Genomic DNA, 22,785 nt, shown 5'->3' on the forward strand with positions numbered 1-22,785 from the left:
GTGTGGTGTCAACTGAGGAGGAAATAATGCGAACAGCTGCTGTAGCGAGCGCAGTATAGACAGGTCGCTCATCTGTGTGAGTGCAGCTTAATGTCCTTTGTCCCTTGCCTCCTATTTGACCCCTTGGGACAAATACTAGACCGCCATGAGAGCTTTTGTGTGTTTGAGTGTTCGCATCTGTGCGTGCACGTTCAGCACGGTGCCGAAAGAGAAGGGTGGTGGGGGGTGCACTTTATTGCACCCCCAGTGTGACCGTCTCCATATAGTATATTCTTTCCACTTCCATTTCTACAGAGGGCTTGTCATCTGTCCGCTCTATTCCTCCCCTCTCTCGCTCTCCCGCGAAAAATTTCGCAGACTTTTCGGTCCCCTTTTATGGCCTCCGATGAATGCGCGCCACCCGAGGGCGCAGGAGCGCGGCTCCGCGGCCGGGCCGACTGAACTCGGGGGGGTTTGGCCGCATCTCGTAACCTCGTATCGCTTACATGAGCACCTTTGAAGCTGAGCTGTCCACAGGTGCTGCCCCTGAGGCTTCAGCCACTTTCATTATTCCATGAACCGCTTCTGCTCTCTTTACACCTCCCGTCCTTGTTGAGATGTTGAGAAACTGACTATCGATGATTCGACTCATTAACCGCAGCATTGTTTTTTAGTCCCGTTCAGAACGACCAACGATGGAAAACACTCTTGGTGTGCAGCCGAACTTACCTCGGCCTAAAAGGTGTAGTTAAACTCTGCATTTCATGAAAAGGGTCGGAGAGCAAGCCAAGAATGCATCTTTGGTGTGGTGACCTGAGGAGTTGCTGAGAATCCCCCAAACGCTCGGGTCAGTCCCGCTCAAGGAGCCAATAACTATTACCATTCCCATACATCTTCCTCCATGTTCTTCCTCAGAACTGAAGAAGTCTGCGAGGGAATAAATCAAGTCCAGGCGATACGTCGCAATTTGACAAGGATCAACCGTGACCTGGGTGACCGAGAACCCCCGTGGATTTTCCGTAACCAAGCAACTGACCACACAGACAACATCTTCCCACGTTTACAAGAAAGGGCATCTGCCTCGTGTGTGTTAACAGGAAGCCTACATGAAACCGATTCCCAAAATGATGCTCTAGTCGGGAGATTTGTTCGATCCCAAAGAGGGGACTTTAGAATTAAATGGTGAATAAAGTCCTAGATTTGTCACAATCCGAGCTAATAGTAGAAGAGAATTGCGATTTATACCTAAATTGCCACGCTGCGCTTTTTTTGCAGTAACGCCGCCCAGCCCTGTTTCAGCAAGCAGGGAGAAACCACCGTCTTACCTGAAGCGCTTTCATCGTTATACCGTGCTATCTCCTCTTTTCATCTGGAGGATGAAGATATTACTCCTCTAAGCCGTCGCGCTGGCTGAAGACCATCTGGGCAAACGAAAATCACCAGCCTTTTGGACTTTGAAAAGAATCATCCAGAAATTGCAGGTACTCCGGTGTGACGGCTCGTGTTTCTGTGGAATTCAGTGTTAAAAGTGCGGCGCTGCAGCCAAGGTGTGTGTGTGTGTGTGTGTGTGTGTGTGTGTGGAAATGGAAGGTAACACGATGCTAGCCTGGACCCGTCTCTTACCCCCGCCTCTCTTCTCTCTCTTTCACACACACTCAAAATACACATTCCACTGCCGCCACATACAAACACACAACCCCGTTACCTCACACATTCCAGAAGTGTCACACACACACACACACACACACACATCCAGCTTCTCGCATTTTACCCTACAGATGAGAAATCTAAATAAAAAGCCGCAGTCTTCTTCAATCCACTCCTTCTTGTTCTTTCCTTTTACCTCTGCCCTTTTCCCCATTGGGTCTCGTTCTGGTCTCCTTCCTTCCTCCCTCCCTCCCCCCATCAGGCCGGTCGCCATCCACCCCCCTTCGCTTGTCTTGGCATGTCGGAGTGCTCTTACAGAACAGTTGAGAGCGCGACTGCGCTGCACACCGGAGCAACTAGCCCGCTCCGGAATCGATGTTTACTCCAACACTCCGACCGCGAGCCCTGTCATTCTTCACGTCTCCAATAACAAAAATGGGGAAACGGTGCAAATCACGTCCCAAGATCCGCCGTCTTCTCGGGAAATGTGGATTTCTACATCGGCGCTGAATTCTAAAAAATGATCCATTCCAGGTTTCCAGTAACCTCTTCGAGTTGCCAGAGTACGCTGTGCAACCTGCGGCCAAACATAGCGACCTCGGTGGTTTAGCAACGGCGCTACTGGAAGCTAAGTACCGCTCGGATACAACCTTCATTATGGCCCTGCAATCGGAGACAACTGGTCATTATGCATGCTGACAACATGCACATTGTGCGGCCATTTGTACTTTTGGGGTGACGTTTCTGCGTCGAGTCGTAGCCTAAACCGAGTGGATCTCTGAATCCGGTAAAAACTGGTCAACATTTCGAGTGGTTTGGATGATCAGCGATCCCTGGAGCCGGCCCTCTTCGGTCGCTGAGTGTTAAACCAGGAAGCTTCTGGTTAATAGATTGTCCGCAGCGTCGTCAGCGCTGGCCTACATTTTGCTTTAGTCCGGGTTTCTACTTTCAGAGGCGACCGTGCAGTTTCAGATTCACGACGAGGGCAGGTTGCCTTTTGAGTTCTCTGAAATCCTGTACCTGTTTCTGGGACTTTGACGAGCGCAGCCAAGAGAAGAAGACCGAGACTTGCAAACCAATGTACTGCTAGCCGTTAGCGCCTGCATGACAATAACAGCGGCTGTCATAAGTTAATCATAAGCATGGAGGAAATGTTTTAAACGAAGATAAAGCTGGTTTTAGCTCCTCCTCTACCTGTCAGCATATACCGGCCAGCTATCAAATTATACCCTTTAAGTCTGTCAGCTGCAGAAATAAGGCCATGAGGTAACAGACGGGAAAATATACACGCAATTGTTTTGTCAGAGACAAAACTTGGGAGCGTACATTGGATCACTTAAGTTCCGAGGACAATTATCCGGTAAACAAGCACAGCGACGTAACGTCGGCACAATCGGTCCATAATCTCCAGACGCCATTTTTAAGGGAACACTTTCACGGCGTCTGGTCTTTAAGGTGACCCTTTTTGACATTTGATGGTGTTTTGGGCATAACAGGATACACTGGAGTGGCCTGGCTTTCTGTGACATGCTATGCGCTTGTTAAGGCCGCAGTGATCCCGGCTTAGGAATTCCTGCCCGCGGGGTGTGAATAACAGCAGAAACAACAGCAGGGATTGTGCAGCCTGAGGCTCAGGGGCAGATCGTGGCAGGCGTGGCCTCGGTGTTGTTTAACCTGTTGACAGATAATCCTAGTGGAACACATACAGGCACAGACAAAGGTTATTGGTTGGTGGGTTGGTCCAAGGGGAGTTGCGTCTGCTTGACGTGAAGCCTCAATGCAAACCTTTAGACCACTTCTGAAAGAGGACAACGAACCCCAAGTTGCTCCCGATGGCCCGGTTAGCCCCGTGCACGGTAGCTCTGTGAAAAGGGCTTCGAAACCATCTACCTTCTTCAGTCAAGCGGAGTTTTAGCCCAAACCCCTCCTTGTCGGGAGCACTTCAAAGATTTTTGCACATTTCCCCGTTGACTGCGTGTAAATAAGAGGAACGGCAGTGTCTGATTCGTTGGGAAAAACACTTGGACCAATCAAGTCACTTCATTTGTGACACGGAGGCCAGAAAGGGTTGCCGTGGGCTACGGTAATGGTTAAGTCGTCGCTCAAGCGGAATTGTGTTTGACTAGAGGCCCTGTTCATACATGAACACAGGTCAGTGAGTGCGCAAACAGGCCCGGACACGGATAGGTGTTGGCCTTTCGCACATGGAGCCAAACCAGGGGAGGATTTTCAGCGTGGTGATACGAGAGGTGATTTGAACCCAAGGTATTGCGCTGGGTGACTGCGGTGTGGAAAAACTGCCTTCAAGCTGCAGAAAAACCTTGGAGAAATCTCAATGTGGGCGGCTTTCTGCCTCTACCAGGAAAGGGAAGGACAAGGAGATCGGGGGGGGGGGGGGGGGGGGTCGCTGCAAGGGCTACGAGGTACGCACACAAATGATCCCATACAGTAGCGCTAACAGTTAACGCTCAGATACCAAGAAAACAGTGATATTCAGATTTCGCAAAGACACCTTTTTGGCCCAATACCTTTGACAGTCTTAGTCTACCATGCACAGCAGTAGATGTGTGTGTGTGTGTGTGTGGGTTTGTGTGTGTGTGTGTGTGTGTGTGCAGGGATCAACCCACACCTGTAATTAAAGACTTTGCCAACCTGCACTTACGCAGAGAGACAAAGACCTGAGCTAGAAGTGTCGACACACCCTCTCATCACTCAGCGAGTGTGTATGTGTGCGCGCACGCGTGATTATAGTATTTAACATGAACTCAAAACACATCAACAGCGAAAACGTTCATCATTTCACTCGGTGGAAAACAGGAGATAAAAACACCGCAACATGGAGTATCAAGGGAATAATTAATGATACGTGTGTTTGGAAATACAGGGAGGGGCAGCAAAGCATACATGTCTGGTGTAAAGGGACTCGGCAAGCACCGGTGTGCGGAGCGCCGGCATTCTGACCGCTCAGGTGAACCTGTTGAGAAAGCTGCTGCAGCTCGTGAGCTGGCGGTGTTGACTCATAGATTCACTCCTGGGTAGCGAGAAGAAAAACATCCAGTGATTCATGGCTTGTTGTTTTCCAGCTCGCTTGCGCTCCACGGCGATACGAAACAAGGCCGGCAGATAAAGGGGCAGTTTCCTCAGAACATCATTGAATTGAGGCACGTCGAGTCCATGTAAGGCAGACCGGCCACCCGTGGACTAATGTGAGGAAATACTGGATTGACATCAGCGGTCTCTTTGTGAAAAACAATTCCAGTATCCCGGAGTGGATGTTTGGAGGTATTTTTGGAGAACTGGGACATTTTCTTTTTACACAATATCACCGACCAGACGCACGACGATGTCTGTTTTGTGTATTTGACTTTCTATTGCGCGGCGGCGGCTGGCGGCTGGCGTCCCTTCTCTCCGGAATTCCTGGAGTCTCAACTTGAATACAGATTTAAAAACCTCCTCTGAGGCAATCTGGGTATGTGATTTGGAGCCGCCTGAATATAATTCACTTGACCTCACTTGTTAAATCAATGCCTGGCCAGCCGGTGAGTTATTGGTCATGAAAGTGGGTAATCTAATTGAGGTATGGGGGTGGAGGGGGTGACACAAACCGGCTCCCAAAAACAACCTGGCTTCTAATTACAGCCCTGGTGAGATTTGTAAGCAACGAGAGCGAGTCAGTGCACAACAGATGAGCGCGTCTGTCGGAACCGATCCGCCTCTCAGTGTATATGCACTGACATTAAGTATATACATGTATATATAAACACACATACACAGTACTGTGTGTGTGTGAGTATATATATATATACATAGTGCAAGGCAGCATGTCTCTATATAACGTCTGAATGAGGGCTAAAGGTTGTATATCTCTATATGAAGCTGAAATGAGAGAATAAAAGCGGGTGAATGGTTGTATAAATGTTTGATATGGCGTGTAAATGAGAGGGTGAATGGTTGTATGTCTCAGGGGTGGGCAATTATTTTGGCTCTTTTTTAATTTTTATGCACGGGCCAACTAGGTAGCATGTAAATTGAACTAAACGAAAAAGTTAATTCAAATATTTCATTTTTTTGGCATTATCATTCAACATTAAAATCGTTAATGAGCATATAAATGTACCAACATTATTACCGTCCGTACAAAATGACACAAAAGGAAAAATTAAAGAGTTTCTAAATTCAATATTGATTGAAGATACTTATGAAAATACTCAAAGAAAATATTTTGTCGGGCCGGCCCTGCAAACCTTATTGCAGGTGAAGTAGTATAGACGGTATCGGAATGAAAACGTAAGTGAATGAATACAAAAAAATTTTAAAAAAAAAAGACAGGTTTTCCACCATGTTGAAGTGGCTAATTATAAAAATTTTGATATATTTAAGTATAAAGTCTGTTGGGTTTATGCAGTTGGGAATAAAAAAAAAAAAGGTTTGTTCTGGAGTTCTTGTAGACCTGACCGCCACCTCGGCGACATGCAAACCACAGCGGGACATTTCAAATCAATCAATCGATGTCTTCCGTTTCCTCGGCACGGAGAAGCTACGGCGTCCCGGATGATGACACTTAGTCTGAGAATGACAGGAAAGGACCCACCCTGCATGTCGAAGACGGCCCGCAATATTCCAAAGACGACCCATCTTGAACACAGTATGATGCAAGAAACAACAGAATCCTGTTACCGCAGATATACCGATCCAGGATTTAATAATCCTGCGAATCTGTGGCGTGACGAGTGGACACACAGGATGCAAATTTTTCCCATTGGATCGGTGACAAGAAAAGTTCTTTTTGTTTTTTTTTTCAGGTTCGCCGTGCAGCCGAGCCTCACGGTATGTAGGTCAAAGGTCTGCTGAGTCAAGTTTACTGGCACGTATGAGTCACGCAGCCCTGATCCCGCCGCTTCGGGACAGAACGTCAGATGGAGTCAGGATACGACGAGGGGGACGTTTTTAGGAAACCACGCGTCGAAAGCCTCTATAACTAACGCTCTTTGTGGCCGGCGTGATGGAAGACACCTGTGTGGGCTTAAACAACAAGAGGTCAGCGGAGACAACGGGCTGAATCGATCCGTGTGTGTGGTTTGGTGCCGGGGGCGAGGGGGCCGCTCGGAGCCGGGGCTGTTCTGTGGCTGTTCTGGGGCTCGGAGACGTCAGCCGGGAGTGTTTGCTCGAGCAAAACACAAGGGGAATTCCTGCTGAAGACCAAGCTGCTATGACAACGGAGGGTGGCATAGAGCTTGTAGAGCTCGATAGAAGATGTTACCGGATCCTTTTCGGTATGCTTGATGTTTTCCTGCTTTCTAGTCGGTCAAGTTGAGGTTTTGGTCCGTTGGTTCGTGACCAAATCTGAACAGAGAAGTTATGTGAATGCTCGCTATGAAAAATTGCGCGGTGTGGATGTAGATGTGGCCTAAAAGCAGATTTTAACCAGAGTTCCGACCCCGCCGGTCAAACAACGAGGCATGTCAGAGTGACGGCCCACCTTGTGTGAATTCATAGCATCTCCAGGTTTCTCTCAATAACACATGAGCGCTGCAGGGGTACTTCTGCACAATCCCATGCCCATGCAGCTTCACACAAAATGCAAGGTACAAATTTACCTGGACATTTCTAGGTTGGAGAAGCTGTGCTCCTGACAGTTGAGAAGTTAGGAGGTAAGGATAATGTGAAGGAGGAACAAGCTGGACCTCCCAAGTCCGACCATCGGGCATGTGGTTTGGTCGGGTACGTCCCTTGATGCACCAACCAGACTCAAAAATGAATCTACCGCCACTTTTGGGCTATCGCTTGAACGCAGGTACAACCAGGCCGTCGGGAACGTACCGCACAATGATCACGGGCGACGCATTTCCAGAAAGGAGTACACAAAAACCTAAGTCTCGGCTCGGTTTGCTTTTATCCTCCAATCCACTTCCGGCCTTCGTGAGCTAGCAGGGTTACGTAGCGAATGTGTCCGTAGCACAGACGGGTTATTATGCCAAGATGGAAGAGATAAAGACCAAAAAAAAGCCCATTTTCTGTTCAAATAGGCAAACGGTGATAGTGAGCCCATTGTGAACATCAATGACTTCACTGACTCGACGAGGTCAGCTGAGCCGCGGCTCAGCCGGCTTCAACGTCAACCTCGCCGGAGTTCAAAGAACCGCGGACTGATTCTTCGAGCGGAAATAACACCGCCCAGCGCAGTTTAGTTACGAATGAATGGCTGAGTCCAATTCCGGGGAACGCTCCTTTCCTAAAACGCCCTCTAGATGTTCCAAATCGGCCACTCCTGATGTGCAGGTGCAGAAGTGATGCAGAAAGTAGCGCTGAAGGTTACAACTTCTGCGACCACAAGGCTGGGATCTCAGAGGGGGGCGGCCTAAGCCGAGACCCCCAGAATCCAAAGCCGTTCCCGGGCCGGCCTCAGACTGGGTCCCCCCGGCGTCCGAGGTCTCCCGGTGGGACGTCACCCTGGAACGCCTCGCCGGGGAGGCATCCAGGAAGCACCACGCGTGCACCTCATCTGCTTTTCCTGGATGCTCTAATCCGAGCCCCTCCTGGACGGCCAGGATCTTCACCTGATCTCTAAGGGTGCGACGGCATCCTGGTGGCAGAAAAAGCAAAAACCCCGTCGCCATGACACCCCCAGCTCGGTGCGCCTACCTGGTGCCTCGGCAAGAAGGATTAGCACAACGTGAGTTAGCCAGACCGGGGTTCGACGGAAAGATACCGGAATTTCTGAATGAACTTGATGAATGCGGACACGTGCACAACCGCATACGTATCCGCGTTATGGAGGGGAATCCTTCCTCCTCGTCTATTTCAGGACGGCATTGTTTGCTGGCCCCGCTCGCCGTGCTTTAGTGGAAATAACCCGGCTCCACTTTGCCTACATGAGAAACGAGTCAAATAATCTGCCGGATTACAGATTACAACATGTTCCACGGTTGGATGGGTTCCCATAGCAGCGACAACCCCATTTCAAGTGTTGAAAAGAATCGAAACAGCGAAATGGTTTAAGATGCGATAGACCCCTCGTCATTAAGGGGGCGAAAAAAAAAGTACGTTATGACAGGGTGAAGTCTCAGAGCGAGCTTTGTCCGGCCAATGGGAGCACAGCGCCTGCCTCCCAGCGCCGCAACACTTATTTTATATCAATTACACACTAATTACGGGCGTGTAATTACTCGTTACACACACACACACACATACACACACCCACATTGAGCTATCCGCTCCACAGTTTTTCACTGTCTGCCACATTCCTGGCTGTGCAGTTAACCCCAAACACACACACACACACACACACACACTATGGTCTGACACAAGCAGACAGCCAACACCGCTGTTTCCAATAACAATGGCAGGGAAGAGCGATCTTCTCCTCCTTCCAAATATCTACCCCGTCCACGTCGTCGCCGTCACACACTCCGTATCATCCCTACTGCCTCTCCAGCTCCTCCATTTTTCTATTTTCCTCCTCTTCCTCCCCTTCTCCAGCCTCCCTCCGCTCTCGGGCCTCCGTTTCTCTTCACTTTCCTCTGAGTCAGCAGAAAAAGGGACGACCACGGCTCGACTCGGCCCGCTCTCCCTCTCCCGGCTCTCCCTGACAAAAGTCCGCCGAGGCTTTTCGGCCCGGCCCGCGTTGCTCCCCTCAGCCGGGGACACGGCGGCGTCGGGGCTTGCAGAGGTCAAAGGTCAACTGCCGCGCACGGAGATTCCAGGACACGGGAGGCGGAACACTTTTTTTTTCATGTGAACGGTAGATTCCATGACGAGGGCGGCGAGGTCTCCTGGACCTGTGTGTGCTAACTTGAAACTACCGCACACACACACACACACATATACACACACTCACAATCCCTGCTGAGAGTCAACAAAAGGTAGGAATTCACAAAGATGTGAACCCGGCTTCCCTTCTCCTCCCCCCTCTTCACTTTTTCCTCTTCTCCATAAGTCCTCCTCCTCCTCCTCCCCCTGCACAGCTGGCCTTTAGCAACTTCTGCTAAAGGACTTTCAAACAAAACTGAGACGGGAGGCGGAGGAGGGGACGGGGACGAGGAGGGTTTTCCCTCGAAGCGGCGTGGACACTCACCAGATAGTTCATTTTGTCCATGCGGCGAGGCTGCTCCGGCCGCTCAGCCTCCAAACGCAGGACTTGCCAACTCGATCCGAGTAGATCCCAAAAACTCCTGCGAGTCTCCTCCTTCCACCGCCCGCCTTCCTTCCTTCCTCCCCGTGTCCTCCTCCCTCCCTTCCTTCCTTCCTTCCTCGCTTCCTTCCTTGCTTCCGTCCCTCTCAGCGTGTCCTGTTCAATCTTGTCTGCAGCGGTCCTGCAGATCCCGGCACATTCTGCTGCCCTGTGATCTCACACAGCAAGAATGAATCTGCCGCCACCGCCGCCGCCGCCGCTGCTGCTGCTACTGCTGCTTGGCCCATTTACTTCTACTTCCCCTGCTCTCCCTCTCTCTCCCTCCCTCTCTCTCTCGCTCTCTCTCTCTCCCTGCCGCCTGGGGAAAAGAGGGAGGAGTGTGTAACCTGACACGTCATTTCCCCCTTGGATCCTGATATCCTGGCCATTGGCCACTCGGCCCTTGTCATGCTAATGCGCTTTCCCACCTCACTACAACCCCCCTCCAAATAAGGAATGTTGGAAACACACACACACACACACACATGCAAACACGCACGCACACACACCTCTCGCTCTCCCCCTGATGGAGACAGTCAGTGGTTTGGAATGCTACTGAGTCAAACACCATGCGTACACACACATAGAGACACACACACACACACAGAGCAGAAAAATGCAAGATTATCTTATTAGCTCTTCACCCCGAGACCATAACCAGTGTGTCACACTGCCTTACTGGGGTAAAAAAAAAAACACACATTCGCACTCGCTGACGAGGAAACGCAACCTTTTTGGAAAACACCAGGGTTTCTTACGAACTGGGTTGAGACGGGAGGACGGGGATTACAGATGGAGACCACCCAGGGTCAGCTGGAGGAGAGCAGAGGGTCCCGGGGTGTGTGGCAGCCATCCTCCAGGTGGGGGGCAAAAGGCTCCCGGAGGGGGGCGGGAGGGCACGAGTGGGTCGACGTAGCGGATGTTTTAGGGGGATTACAACAACTGGTGTGAAGATGTTGTGACGCAGAATGTGACTTGACCTCTGGCAGAGGTCACACACACACACATTCACACACAACCAGGTTGTGACCCCCTGGGCTGGGGTTCCTGACTGCTCTGGTTTTTCCATTTTCTGTGTCTTTGTTGAGTTTACATTGGAACTCTCTGGGATGTTTTGTTCATTCATTCATTCATTCATTCATTTTCTATATCGCTTATCGTCCATGTTCAGCCCGGATCTGTCACAGGGACACATATAGAAAAATGCAGCCATTCACGCTCTCATTCATATGTCATATAGAGACGTCAAATCATTCACCCTCTCATTCATTCCTCAAAAAGAAACATACAACCGCGAACTGTCGTTCACACGTCATAAAAAGACGTTCATCCGACCATTTAGATATCATAAACAGACCTACAGTGTTCCACCCTTCCATCCACGTCTGGTCACCGGTGGATCGCAGGGCCGCTTACAGAGACATACAGCCCTTCAGGCTCTCACATCGAGGCGATTGAGGTTCTCCGGGGAACCTCCTGCATGTGTTTGGACTGCGGGAGGAACATGGAGGCTCCACACAGAAAGATCCACCAGTGGGAACCCAAGCAGGGACCTTCTGGCTGTGAGGAGGGAGTGCTAACCGCCTGTGGCGGTATATTTAGCAGAAAGATTGGAAGCATCTTATTAAGCTTGTCACACTGGAAGTTTTCACTGTTTGTGTGTATGCATGTGTGTGTGTGTGTGTGTGTGTGTGTGCCTGCCGCACCCATCGCCATCCTTTACGCAGTCTGTGCTTGTAAATCGTGTCGATACAGATCCGCTAACGCTGAGCCTCCTCGTCCGGTCTCCAGGTCCGGCTGAAGACGTCACGTTCTCGCACCGACCAGGCCGCCCCGCCATTGGCCGGCGAGATGACGTCCGTACGGGCGGCACGCCAAATCATGCAAACCGGAGCTGCGGCCGTGTCCTCTCCGCTCCTCCCAGCATCTCCTGATATTTAGAGGACAGAAGGTCCATTGTCCGGGACGCTGACCTGCGCTGTTGGCAGCTCTTTAGCGCCGCATTCCTCACACCTACACACACACTTCGCCCGGCGTGACCTGGGCACTGCCCCCTCTGACCCGCCGCGTCCACAACAGCCTCCGCCCCGGACCAGAGAGAAGAATGGAGTCTTTGACGGTAATGGGATGTAGGTCATCTGTGAATCTGAACGTTACATGCGAGATCGGGGGCCGAGGAGCCGACCAGCAGCCGGATCGGCCGCGACCGGCTGCTTCTTAGAGAACGTCCCGGCTTCGCGGCTCAGTGTGAGGGTCTGATGTTTCTTGGAAACGCTTCAAGATTCCTCTTCAGCAATGAGAGGAGCCTCTCAGATGGTGAAGAAGGGATGGATTGGTCAAGTTAAAACCTGCATCACTGTATCACTGTACAGGAGGGACACTCATTCATTCATTATCTATGGCTTATCATGCTAGCTATGGCTATCATGTATGCTAGGGACATACAAGCATTCACTCACCCGTTATACGGACATAAAACATTCAGCCTCTCATTCACATCATGTAGACACAACTATTCAGCCTCTCAATCACACTTTATATAGACAAACACAACCATTCATCCAATCATTCACGTCGTAAAGAGACGTACACGCATTCACCCTCTCATTCACACTCTATAGCAGAGGTGGGCAATTATTTTTGGCTGGGAGGCCACATTTCTTATTTAATTTTCATGCGCGGGCCAACTAGGTGGCCAAAAATTAAATATTTTAATTTTTTGGCATTTTATTTCAATTTTGAAATCATTCATAATAATAGAAATGTACCGACCGACACAAGGAAAAAATATTTGAAAGGAAAAAAAAGAGTTTCTGAAGTCAATATTGATTGAAAATACTTGTTGAAATATTGTTTGGCGGGCCGGAAAAAAAATAAAAATGGGCCAGATGTGGCCCGCGGGCCGTAAAATGCTCAGGTCTGTTCTATAGGGGACATACAAGCATTCACTCCCCCATTCACCAGTCACGTGGACGTACAACATTCACCCATCATACAGACAATAACTATTCGGCTTCTCCTTTTAGGGTCTCAGATGAACCTCCTTGATGTTTTTGGCCTGCTGGCGGGACAACATCGAAGCGGGGACGTTCTCGGATCACCGCTGCCCAAGGATGGACGCAGAAAATGGAATAAACCGATCAGAGCGATGGGACTCGGGGAGCAATAATTGGATGATCCTCATAATCAGGAGAAGCTGATATCTTAAGCGAAAACCTGCGTTCCACTAATCTCCTGACCTTCATCCCCGGCCTGGATCTTCAGCGGCTCCGTTAAAAACCGCCTCGAGCAAAACGCCAGCGAGACGCGAGCCGACTACTTCTGATTACCACCGGGTGTCGGTGTTATGGAAGCCATTCTGAAGTCCAGCCGGGGTTCCGGTCCACGGGGTCGGAGGTCATGAGGAAGCCTCCTCCATCCGTTCATCCATCCATTCATTCATTTTCTACACTGCTCAGGGCTGCCGGAAGCTTCCTTAACCCACAGATAGAAACGACCATTCACCCTCTCATTCACAGGTCATACGCAGAAATGAGCACTATTTTGCACTCTGACTTATTTTCCATACCTTTAAATCCACTTCATCCCTCAACTGCTATTGTATGGTTTTACTTACTGTTTTTTTGCACTAAACTGTACGGAAAATCGCTGCTGCTCTCTAAGTTCAAATTCAAATGACATATTTCAAGATTCAAAGCATTTATTGTCACAATAAATGCTTTTAATGCATTTCAGGTTTTTATGCTGTTAAATCAGGACCGCTAGATTGTATCTGCGTGCACTTCATACTCTACACTTTAATGTAGTTTGTTTATTGTGCACGCTATTTTTTTTTTTTTTTACTATTAATTTCATGTCACTATTGGAAAGTGAGAATCATCTTCTCGATTCCCCTGCATGTGGAGGAATTGATAAAACTGACTTTGGGTATGAACGAGAGGGTGATTGCTTGTAGGTCTTGATGACGTGTGACTGAAGCAGTGAATAATCGCACGTCTCCATACCTTGAATAAGAGAGTGAACGGTTAAATGTCTCTATATGTGACCCTGCAAGCACCAGGCTTTGGGTGAACCCCACCTCTCACCCGGGGACAGCTGGGATTTCTCCAAAAGCAGTAAAACTAATGAAGGAATGGAAGAATGAGTGAATGACTCTTAGGAACGACATAGGTGTGCGAACAAGCCTCCGCCCTGAGTGTCCATCTGGTTCGACTTCCAGCATGTCTGATTTTTAATTGCAAACGCTCTCTTCCCACCGCCGTGTCCGTCACCGGTAAAAGAACCACACACACACACACGGGCTCTGCAGAGCAAATTAATTCCTGGTCTTGTTCTTGCAGGCTCTCGGCTGCATTGGAAATCACATCAGGATGAAAGCTAGATCAGATGAATGACAGCGCGGTTGGACGGGCGTCGCCACTCTTTTGCTCTTTGCCTATTCTCCACCAATTCACATGGTTAATAACTTCATTAACCCCTATCAGCTCCCTGCTCTGCTTCAGTGGCTGACACATAATTGATGAGCCTGGACAGGGTGTAGGCACAGGAGTGTGTGTTCAACATTTAAGCTGCTTATTATAACGGCAAGTGATTTCTCTTGGCCCGGAGCGGAGCATGTCAACGGCTGCTCCGGGGTGGAAACGCCACGGCTAAAACGTGCCCGCTTTAACGCTTGCAGATAAGGAGAAGTGGTTTTCCTGTGTGCGCAAATGAGCCGGGAGGCTATCTGTGCTCACGAAACAGAATACACACACACACACACACACACACACACACACACACATATCATGAGTTTCTAACAGGGGCATTTGGTGCCAAGACATTAGGCCACGTTACATTTTCATTCATCACAAGCAGCCGCGGTTGCAGAAAAGCATCATTGTGCTGAAATTAAATGGTGCAACTCGCACGCACACGAACGTGCACGCGAACACCCGAGAATACTGTATCTGTGCGTGCACACTGCTCTATTAGGTCCCCCTCTACATGTGGGAGTCCATCTTTGTGCCGACCAGTTTCCATCTTAGCACTCAGAGGCCCGGCTTGGCAGACACGGTGTGTCCTACTCTTGTTTATTAGAATAGGAAAAGTAAAAAAAAAAAAAAAAATAAGGCGTGGGATTCTTTCAGCACGAGGGACGAGAACATGGCTGCATTTGATTCGAGGTGTTCGGGCTTGAAGCGCGAGGCTCACCGGTGAGGAATATTCAGCAGTGAATCCTACTCATTTGCATTTCCTGCTATTGCAGCGCAGCGATCATATTTTCACGCGGGAGGTATCCCTTACAGACGCGTGCGCGGTAATCAAATCCTCCCGCGAAATTTATTTCCGAACGCGCCTACCAGCCACCGTGCCGAACGCACGGCCGGGCCGCTCGGCTCCATCGGTTTTTCGACGCTGAATGAGCCACATTATGGCGGTGCAATTAGTAATTAGACCGAGCCGGCGGCCATTAAGCTGCACGCCTCGACGAGGGGAATTAGACAAATGCTGCCCTGTGAACTGTTGAAAAAGGTCCTGTTTGCGCACACTGGAGAAAAGTGTTATGATTCCTCAGATGTAAAAACACATCCGGTGATATTATCTAGAAATTTACCCCATGATTCCACCCTTAATGGACATATTATAACACTACAATACGCCGTTTGTCTCACCGAGGGAAATGATCTCCATTTGAGGAGCGCTTTCACCACCTTGCGGCTTTAAACACTTAATTTTGGACGATTTGGAGACGGTCGCATCGAGGAGAAGACAGGAAGCAGAGGCGGAGGTAGCGGAGATGGAGGTGTGGTTGTTCCTCAGGAGTGAGCAGGATAGAGTCCATCAGAGGAGATGTTACATGGTGGATGTTCTGCACATGTAACCCTTCTGGGTGGAAGGATGCTGAGACCACAATGGAGATGTATAGATGGAGTGGAGTGGAGCTGGAGGCAGCAGAGATGGAGATGTGGACGCTCCTCTTCGGGAGTGAGGAGGACGGAGAGGATCAGGAACGAGTCCATCAGAGGAGAGGGAGAAAAGTCAACAGAGGTGGTTTGGACATGGACAGCGAAGGGACGGTGAAGATCTGGGGAGAAGGATGACAAGGTTGGAGCTGCCAGGAAGGAGGTCTAGAGGATTAATTCACTGTGGCGACCCCTGAAGGGAGCAACCCACAGAAGAAGAAAAAAAAGAAGAAGATCAAGCAAGCCGTTAACATCTGATGTTCACGTCTGTCTAACATGAGCAAATTAGATTTTTCCACAACACAAGCCAATTTGCCTTTGGTGCAAACTCAGTGTTTTGACTTGGAAGGAGTCGCGTGAACACGTGAAGGAGCAGAAGGTGTCCGGAGAGCTCGCAGAAGCCCGTCCTCCTCTCGGGACTCACCGCAACGCTATCGCAGACACGGGGGTGAGCACGCTCGACTTATTCCGTACCCTGGGGTCTATCCGCCGTCCGACGAGGATTCTGCGCCGTTTCCGCGCAAATCTTGTGCCGTTTGATGAATTTATTGATGTTGAACCAATTCATTGGACGTACTGGTAATTAGGCAGAAATAAGTGCTTCCTCGCAGGTCTCGAGGAAGCACATTAACTCCGCTGTCAATGCCACCGGAGCCGTGTCTAATGACCAGCCAGAGATTAGAAAATTGGATTTGCGGAATAGATGTGTTTCTGCGCGCCACAAGAAAGAGTCTACGGCGTAATCTGTTAATGGGAGCCAACGCAGGGGCCGATACCTCCGAAGCCTCTGCCGCGGTTTCCGATCAACCGTCTGACACGGCGAGGGGGATCCAGGGGGATCTCCGGGTGCATCGGATGAAGGCTGGGCGACTAATTGGGCTTAGGGGACCGAATTCGCTCGGAAGTGTTACGTTACCCCTGGGATCCACCCTGCTATAATCACATTATCAATTCTTGTCACAGCAACTGTACTTGATTTCGTCTTGAAGAGATGAAATGATGTTGAGTTGCCACAACAAGAATTGACCAGGGTTTGCCAAGACCTGCTACAACGCAATTCTAGTAGTACAGTAAGGAAGCTTGGTTGGGGTTCTTTGAGATGCTGGACTTTTGTCAGGAGGCTCTTGAGACCTCCATTGGATGTCTTGAGGGTCTGCTACCATGTTGCCTAGTAGCCTCTTTATTATGCAGCTTCTTAGCATGGGGGAATATGGTCAAATAATCCTGACTCACTGTTTATCAATTTGGCGGCACAGGAGCTTAAAGGGGTTCCTGGTTAAATTCCAACACAGGGGCTTTCTATGTGGAGTCTCCACCTTCTCTGTGCGGGTTCTTCATGGTTCTCTGGTTTCTTCACGCCGTCCCAAAACATGCAGAGGGCTCATCGGAGACCCTAAATTGCCGAGACATGAGAGGGTGAATGGTTGTATGTCTCCGTAAGTGACCTTGTGATCGACCAATCCGGGTTGAACCCCGCCTCAGGCCCAACGACTCCCCGTGACAAGAGGTGTAGGACAAGAGGTGTCCAGGACAAGAGGTGTCCAGGACAAGAGGTGTCCAGGACAAGAGGTGTAGATAATGAATGAATGAATGAATGAATGAATGAATGAATGAATGAATGAATGAATGAATGGATACTCATTTTAATGAGTGATTTGAACAAGACAGTAGATTGGAGGTGGACAGATAACGGCAGCTCATGTGACTCTTATCTCACATCCATCCGAGACGTCCTTGGAGTAAATGTCAAAGAGTTCCCCTGTGTCTACGGTTCCTTTTTTGGGAACAAAGAAGTCCCCGCCCGCCCAAAAAAAGCGGTCGGTTTAATAAGAATGATAGAAACGTAAACAAACAGCTTTGATTTTCAAGAAGCGAGCCAGATCCGTCCGTCACTGGTCACGTCTGCAGATGTAGTCATACCGCCGGGCGTGGTGCCATACGCCCCGATCGGGTCGCCCTCGTCTGAGCGGCGTCACCCGTCTGAGAACAGGACGCCACTTACATCAAGGAAGAGAAGACGTCTCCTCGCACTAACGCGATCCGTGCCAGAGCTGCTGAGGCGAGATAGCCACATTCAGAACGGGGCACGCTCGTGGAAGTCTGAGCAGCCTTTTGTACAAAGAGGCTGTGGCAGTGGTATCTCTCATGCCTTCATCCTGGAGGTCTTTATCAGACGTACGACGGCGCCGTGTGAATGCTTCCCATTCACAGCACAGTATAAGCCATTCAGCGCTGCTCGGGCTATTACCATAAAACCGCGGCATGAATACCATGCTGTCAGTGCAACAGAAAGAAGACAAGACATGCTGCACAGCCATTGTACTGAGACACTCAATTGAATGTCATTAAGGAGGAACCGGCGCTGAACTTTACTGACGGGAGCAGGACTCGTTCTGCTACCAGCTGAATTGCGCCTTCTCATACTGGTAACACGATACAAGCGTCACTTTAAACCAGAACCCAACAATTATCGGTCATAACATCTCATCTGGTTTTCGCACATGTATCGTATCAATTTACACAAACCCAGGAAACTTGGAAAGACATCGTTTTTACCACAGCTAGTTTTTCCCCGATACGTTTCCTGCCCGTAGGCACATAAATCTGGGAGTTATTTTTCCACCGTGTTCCCAATCGACACCCGCTACTGGAATGATCGTCGCGGTAATCTCACGGTGATTAAAAATCTGAGGAGCTGCATGAGTGCGGCTGCCTTTCCTTCCCGACATGGGCTGTACCTCTCACGGATCTTGGTATCTAACGGTACCTTCAAATCAGAACCACAATCCCGCCAAGCTTTTACCACCATGACACTTAAAACAGTGCTCAAGGAGTGGTCACAACATTCCTGGTTCAATTTCTTTGGCTCCTTCACGCCTGCTGAAGTGTTGTTGGGCAAAGCAAGGAGGCAAAGAACCCCCTCACTGTTCCCCTGGGCTCAGCTAAGAGGCTCGGTTCTTCCATGACGGTCGGAATTGGCTGATGTTTCTCCGCATGTAGACTTGATTGTGTACACCTGAACATGTATGCTTGCTTCGTTTTTGTTTTCGTTTTGCTGCGGCTCAGCTGGTCGAACAAACGCTCCTCAGATCCGACAGTTGGCGGTTCGTTCTACTGTTTGTCTGTCCTCGGGCGAGACACCGAACCCTTAGCTTCTCCCAGCTGTATGGTTAGCGCCTTGCACGGCAGCTCTCCCGCCACTGGTGTGCAGGTGAAAGGGTGAATGTTAACAGGGTTTTGAAAGACCATTTCGAATTCATCCAAACATCGGATGCAATGCTCTTCACGCATCTGATCAGACCCGGGTTCTTTTGTCACCAGACGGGACAGTGGTAGCGTCGAGCAGATCAGAAAAGCTAAGATGAGCTTTATTGTCGAAATCTTCTTGTCATGGTAACTGGATTCGATTTTCTTCACCCCTCATCCGAGAAGCTTCGTCAGTTTAGAACGTGCTTTAGCGACATTTCCTTTCGTAGCAGACAATACCTGTGGAGAACCATTGGTCCTTCTACTTTCTCCTTCAGCGCCATTTCAGCTCAAGGCCTCACCTTCAAATTCATGAGACACTCCACGGCTCCCGTCCACTCCAATCGAGCGGGAGCCTGCAAGTGCGACCCTACCCGCATCGGCAGCGCCCCCTTCAGGTGCTTCGCCATCTTACGCAACACCTGGAGGACAGCGAGAGCCCGGCGGATGTCCATCACGTGCACCAGGAGAGGGAAACATACACGGACTTCCGACCCTGACGTGGTCTTCGGTGAGCAAGTCGGTCGAAACGCTTGCTGTCACGGGTCAGAGCTCCTGGAGGAAGTCAGCATCATATTTTATCTGAAATCTGGTTCTGCCTACGTCTCTCTCTCTCTCTCTCACACACACACACACACACACGCATGTGCGCGCACACACACATGCGCGCACACAAGGTTACCATGGTAACCCCCGCCTGAAGGGGCCAGCGAATCAGTCTGGACTGATCTAGATTTGCTGATAACACATTTACAAGACGTTCAGACTGCAGCTGCCGCAGGAGGCCGGGTGATACAGCGCGTGGACAAACGGTTCCTTCGCAGAGGCCGAGGCGTTCGTTTCAGACGCCACGAGGATCTGTAATGGGTTCTCTAACCGTCTGACCTTTTCTTGCATGTGCAAACACTTGAGGTACTTTGAAGGCCGCAGAAAAAAAAGGGGAAAATACTTTTATAATGCTATTAAAATACGACGTCTACACTTAGTAAGCACACCACGGATCTGGTCTCTCTCTTTCTCCTCATCTATAATGATGACGAGAACCTTCATATCTTCACCACGAGTCACAAGGTCAAGGTGGCCGAGTGCCGCGGGAGGGAAGGAGCTCCCATCTCACAGTTTGCACGTTCCTTCTTCATTCACCCGTGGGTGAACGGGAGACTCCATATTGTCGATGACTGAGTGAGAGTGAATGGTTTTACAGTGCGTCTCTACACAGTATGTGATTGACAGGTGTCCCTGTGATTGACAGGTATCCACCCCTCTACTATCTCGATCTCAGCTGGGATCGGCTTCTACGCCGCAAAGCTCCGCGAGTATCGTGCTCGTATAGAAAATGAATGAACGGGTGAATAATTCAGTTTTCCGGCAAGACATCATATCTCATATCTTGACGACCGCGGTTAGAAAGCAGGGCATTTCTGATGCTGCTGCTGGAAAAATGCCCCAGAACATCAATTATTTGATGCTAAATTCTGATACTTGCCTACATTCGATACTTTTAACCCTAGTTAGCATAAAATGAATTCATACTTAAAGGAAATAAAGTGCTGATTTTTGAAATAAATCTGTGGTTCACATGAAAGAGCAGTGAGGGTTCTTTCACTCATTATCTACACCGCTTATCCTGCGGTCGGGGCCGCCGTGGGGCCGGAACACGTCCCAGCTGGGACTCACCCTGGAGAGATCACACTTCGAGAGATGTACAGATATTCACTCGCCCATTCACACGTGACGTAAACATACAACTATTCACTCGCTCAATCGAACGTGATGTAAACGTACAACTATTTGCTTGCTCATTTACACATGCTATAAAAATACAACCGTTTACTCACTCATTCACACGTGCTATAAAAATACAATCACTCGATCATTTGCACGTGATATAAACATAGAACTATTCACTCAATCATTTGCACGTGATATAAACATACAATTATTCACTCGATCATTTGCACGTGATATAAACATACAATTATTCACTCGATCATTTGCACGTGATATAAACATACAACTATTCACTCAAACATTTGTACGTGATATAAACAGAACTATTCGGTCGGTCATTCACACGTGACGTAAACATAGAACTATTACTCGCTCATTCACACATGCTATAAAAATACAACTGTTTACTCGCTCATTCACATGTGATATAAACATAGATCTATTCACTTGCTCATTCACATGTGATACAAACATACAACTATTGACTCGTTCATTTGGATGTGATTTAAACATACAACTATTCACTCGCTCATTCACACGTGATATAAACACAACTATTAACTTGATCATTCGCAGTGCTGTAAAAATACAACTGTTTACTCGCTCATTCACACTTGATATAAACATACAACTATTCACTCGCTCATTCGAACGTGATAAAAACATAGAATTATTCACTCGCTCATTCATGTCGTGTGGGGAAATATAACGATTCGCTTTATCAAACACATGTCATATAGGGACATGCAAACATTCACCCTCTCATCCACATGTTATATCAAAACATAATATAGAAACGTACAGCCATTCACTCGGTCATTCACATGTCCTATAGACACATACAACTATTCACCCTCTCATTCACTTGTCATGTAGGGACATAGAACTATCCACTTTATCACACACATATAGGGAACCATTCATAAAAAACATTCATCCACATGTCATATAGAAACATAGTATAGACAATCAACCATTCACGTGCTCATTCACATGTCATGCAGGGAAATATACAACTATTCGTTTTACTGACTCGTGTCATTTAAGAACCCTCTCATTCAAACCTCATATAGACGTATTAATGTTCATTCTCTCAGTCAAATGTCATATACAGATACACTTTCACCCAGTCATTCACACGTCCAAACTATTGGACGGCAGGAAACCCGAGAACGTTTCCCGACTGTCGGCAGAATGTACTTGGCGTAACATTTTTACCAGCTCGTCCGTCGGTGGCGTCATCCGCCGGCGCACTTTGCGAAACACAAATCTCCGACAAGACGAGCGTGTTGTCGTGCAATCACTACAAAGGAGGAGGAGGATCAGCAGCAGCCCCTCTGTGACTCCTCAAGAGGCCCCGCCGCCTCCTTTATAGGCCATCAGAAGTAGAGTAGGCTAATTAGCCCTCTACGCTAATGTAGAGCAGATCGACGCGTGCGGCCGTTCATGGCGGCGTCAGACGCTTCAGTTGTGTTTTTCCAACACGTCTCCGCCCTCCGCCGCACGTGGAGGCTGTAACCCCTCGCTTCCCCGCAAGGCGCCTCCAAGCTTCATGTTGCCCCAGTGACCTTTTGCCTCCCCAGGAGCCGGTTCAAACGCACCCACTGGCTGCTCTTTAATCCACATAATATGATTAAAGGGAGATTTACATGGATTACAGATGAATTTTTCATCTGGCTGCGCCGCACCACTCGGCTATCGCGCACACTGCAGGGGAAATATTTTACACTGATGCATATTTATGCCATATTTAACTACTACTATATTTAAATTGTGCATATTATGCAAATTATGCTGCGAGATTAATGTTTTTTTTAGTTGAGGGGAATAAAATGAAGGCATCCTGTGGAAAATTTGGACTCTCTCTCGGGCAGGATGTGGGCGCTCTGTTGTGCTCACATTTGGGGGTGTTCTTTTTTGATTGATGGGTTGGAAAAACAGGTTGAAAAGTGACTGATGATTCGCAAAACATTCATTCATTCATTATCGGTACCCGTCTGGAGCCTATCCCAGCTTTTACCGGCCGAAAATCGGGGTTCAGTGGTCGATGACAGGGCTGCACATAGA

The 22,785-nt window shown here is 49.0% G+C and overlaps 1 protein-coding gene across 3 annotated transcripts in view; it reads right to left on the reverse strand.

Moving 5' to 3' along the window:
• bcar1 (BCAR1 scaffold protein, Cas family member) overlaps nucleotides 1-22,785 on the reverse strand; it is a 75,763-nt gene that overhangs the window by 31,293 nt on the left and 21,685 nt on the right. Inside the window, exon 1 of one of the 3 annotated variants that reach the window (XM_086163569.1) lies at nucleotides 9,701-10,027. The exons of 1 other annotated variant lie outside the window; for it this stretch is intronic. In XM_086163569.1, the coding sequence (XP_086019695.1) occupies nucleotides 9,701-9,721 (21 nt within the window). In that variant the 5' untranslated portion in view covers nucleotides 9,722-10,027. Of the gene's footprint in view, nucleotides 1-1,304; nucleotides 1,399-9,700; nucleotides 10,028-22,785 lie in introns of those variants that run through there. One more of the 3 variants, XM_086163570.1, reaches the window with a different exon arrangement.

This window comes from Fistularia commersonii, chromosome 17, assembly GCF_037954325.1.
Source record: "Fistularia commersonii isolate RoL2024-O1a breed Wild chromosome 17, RoL_Fcom_v1.0, whole genome shotgun sequence".
Classification (NCBI taxonomy): Eukaryota; Metazoa; Chordata; class Actinopteri; order Syngnathiformes; family Fistulariidae; genus Fistularia; species Fistularia commersonii.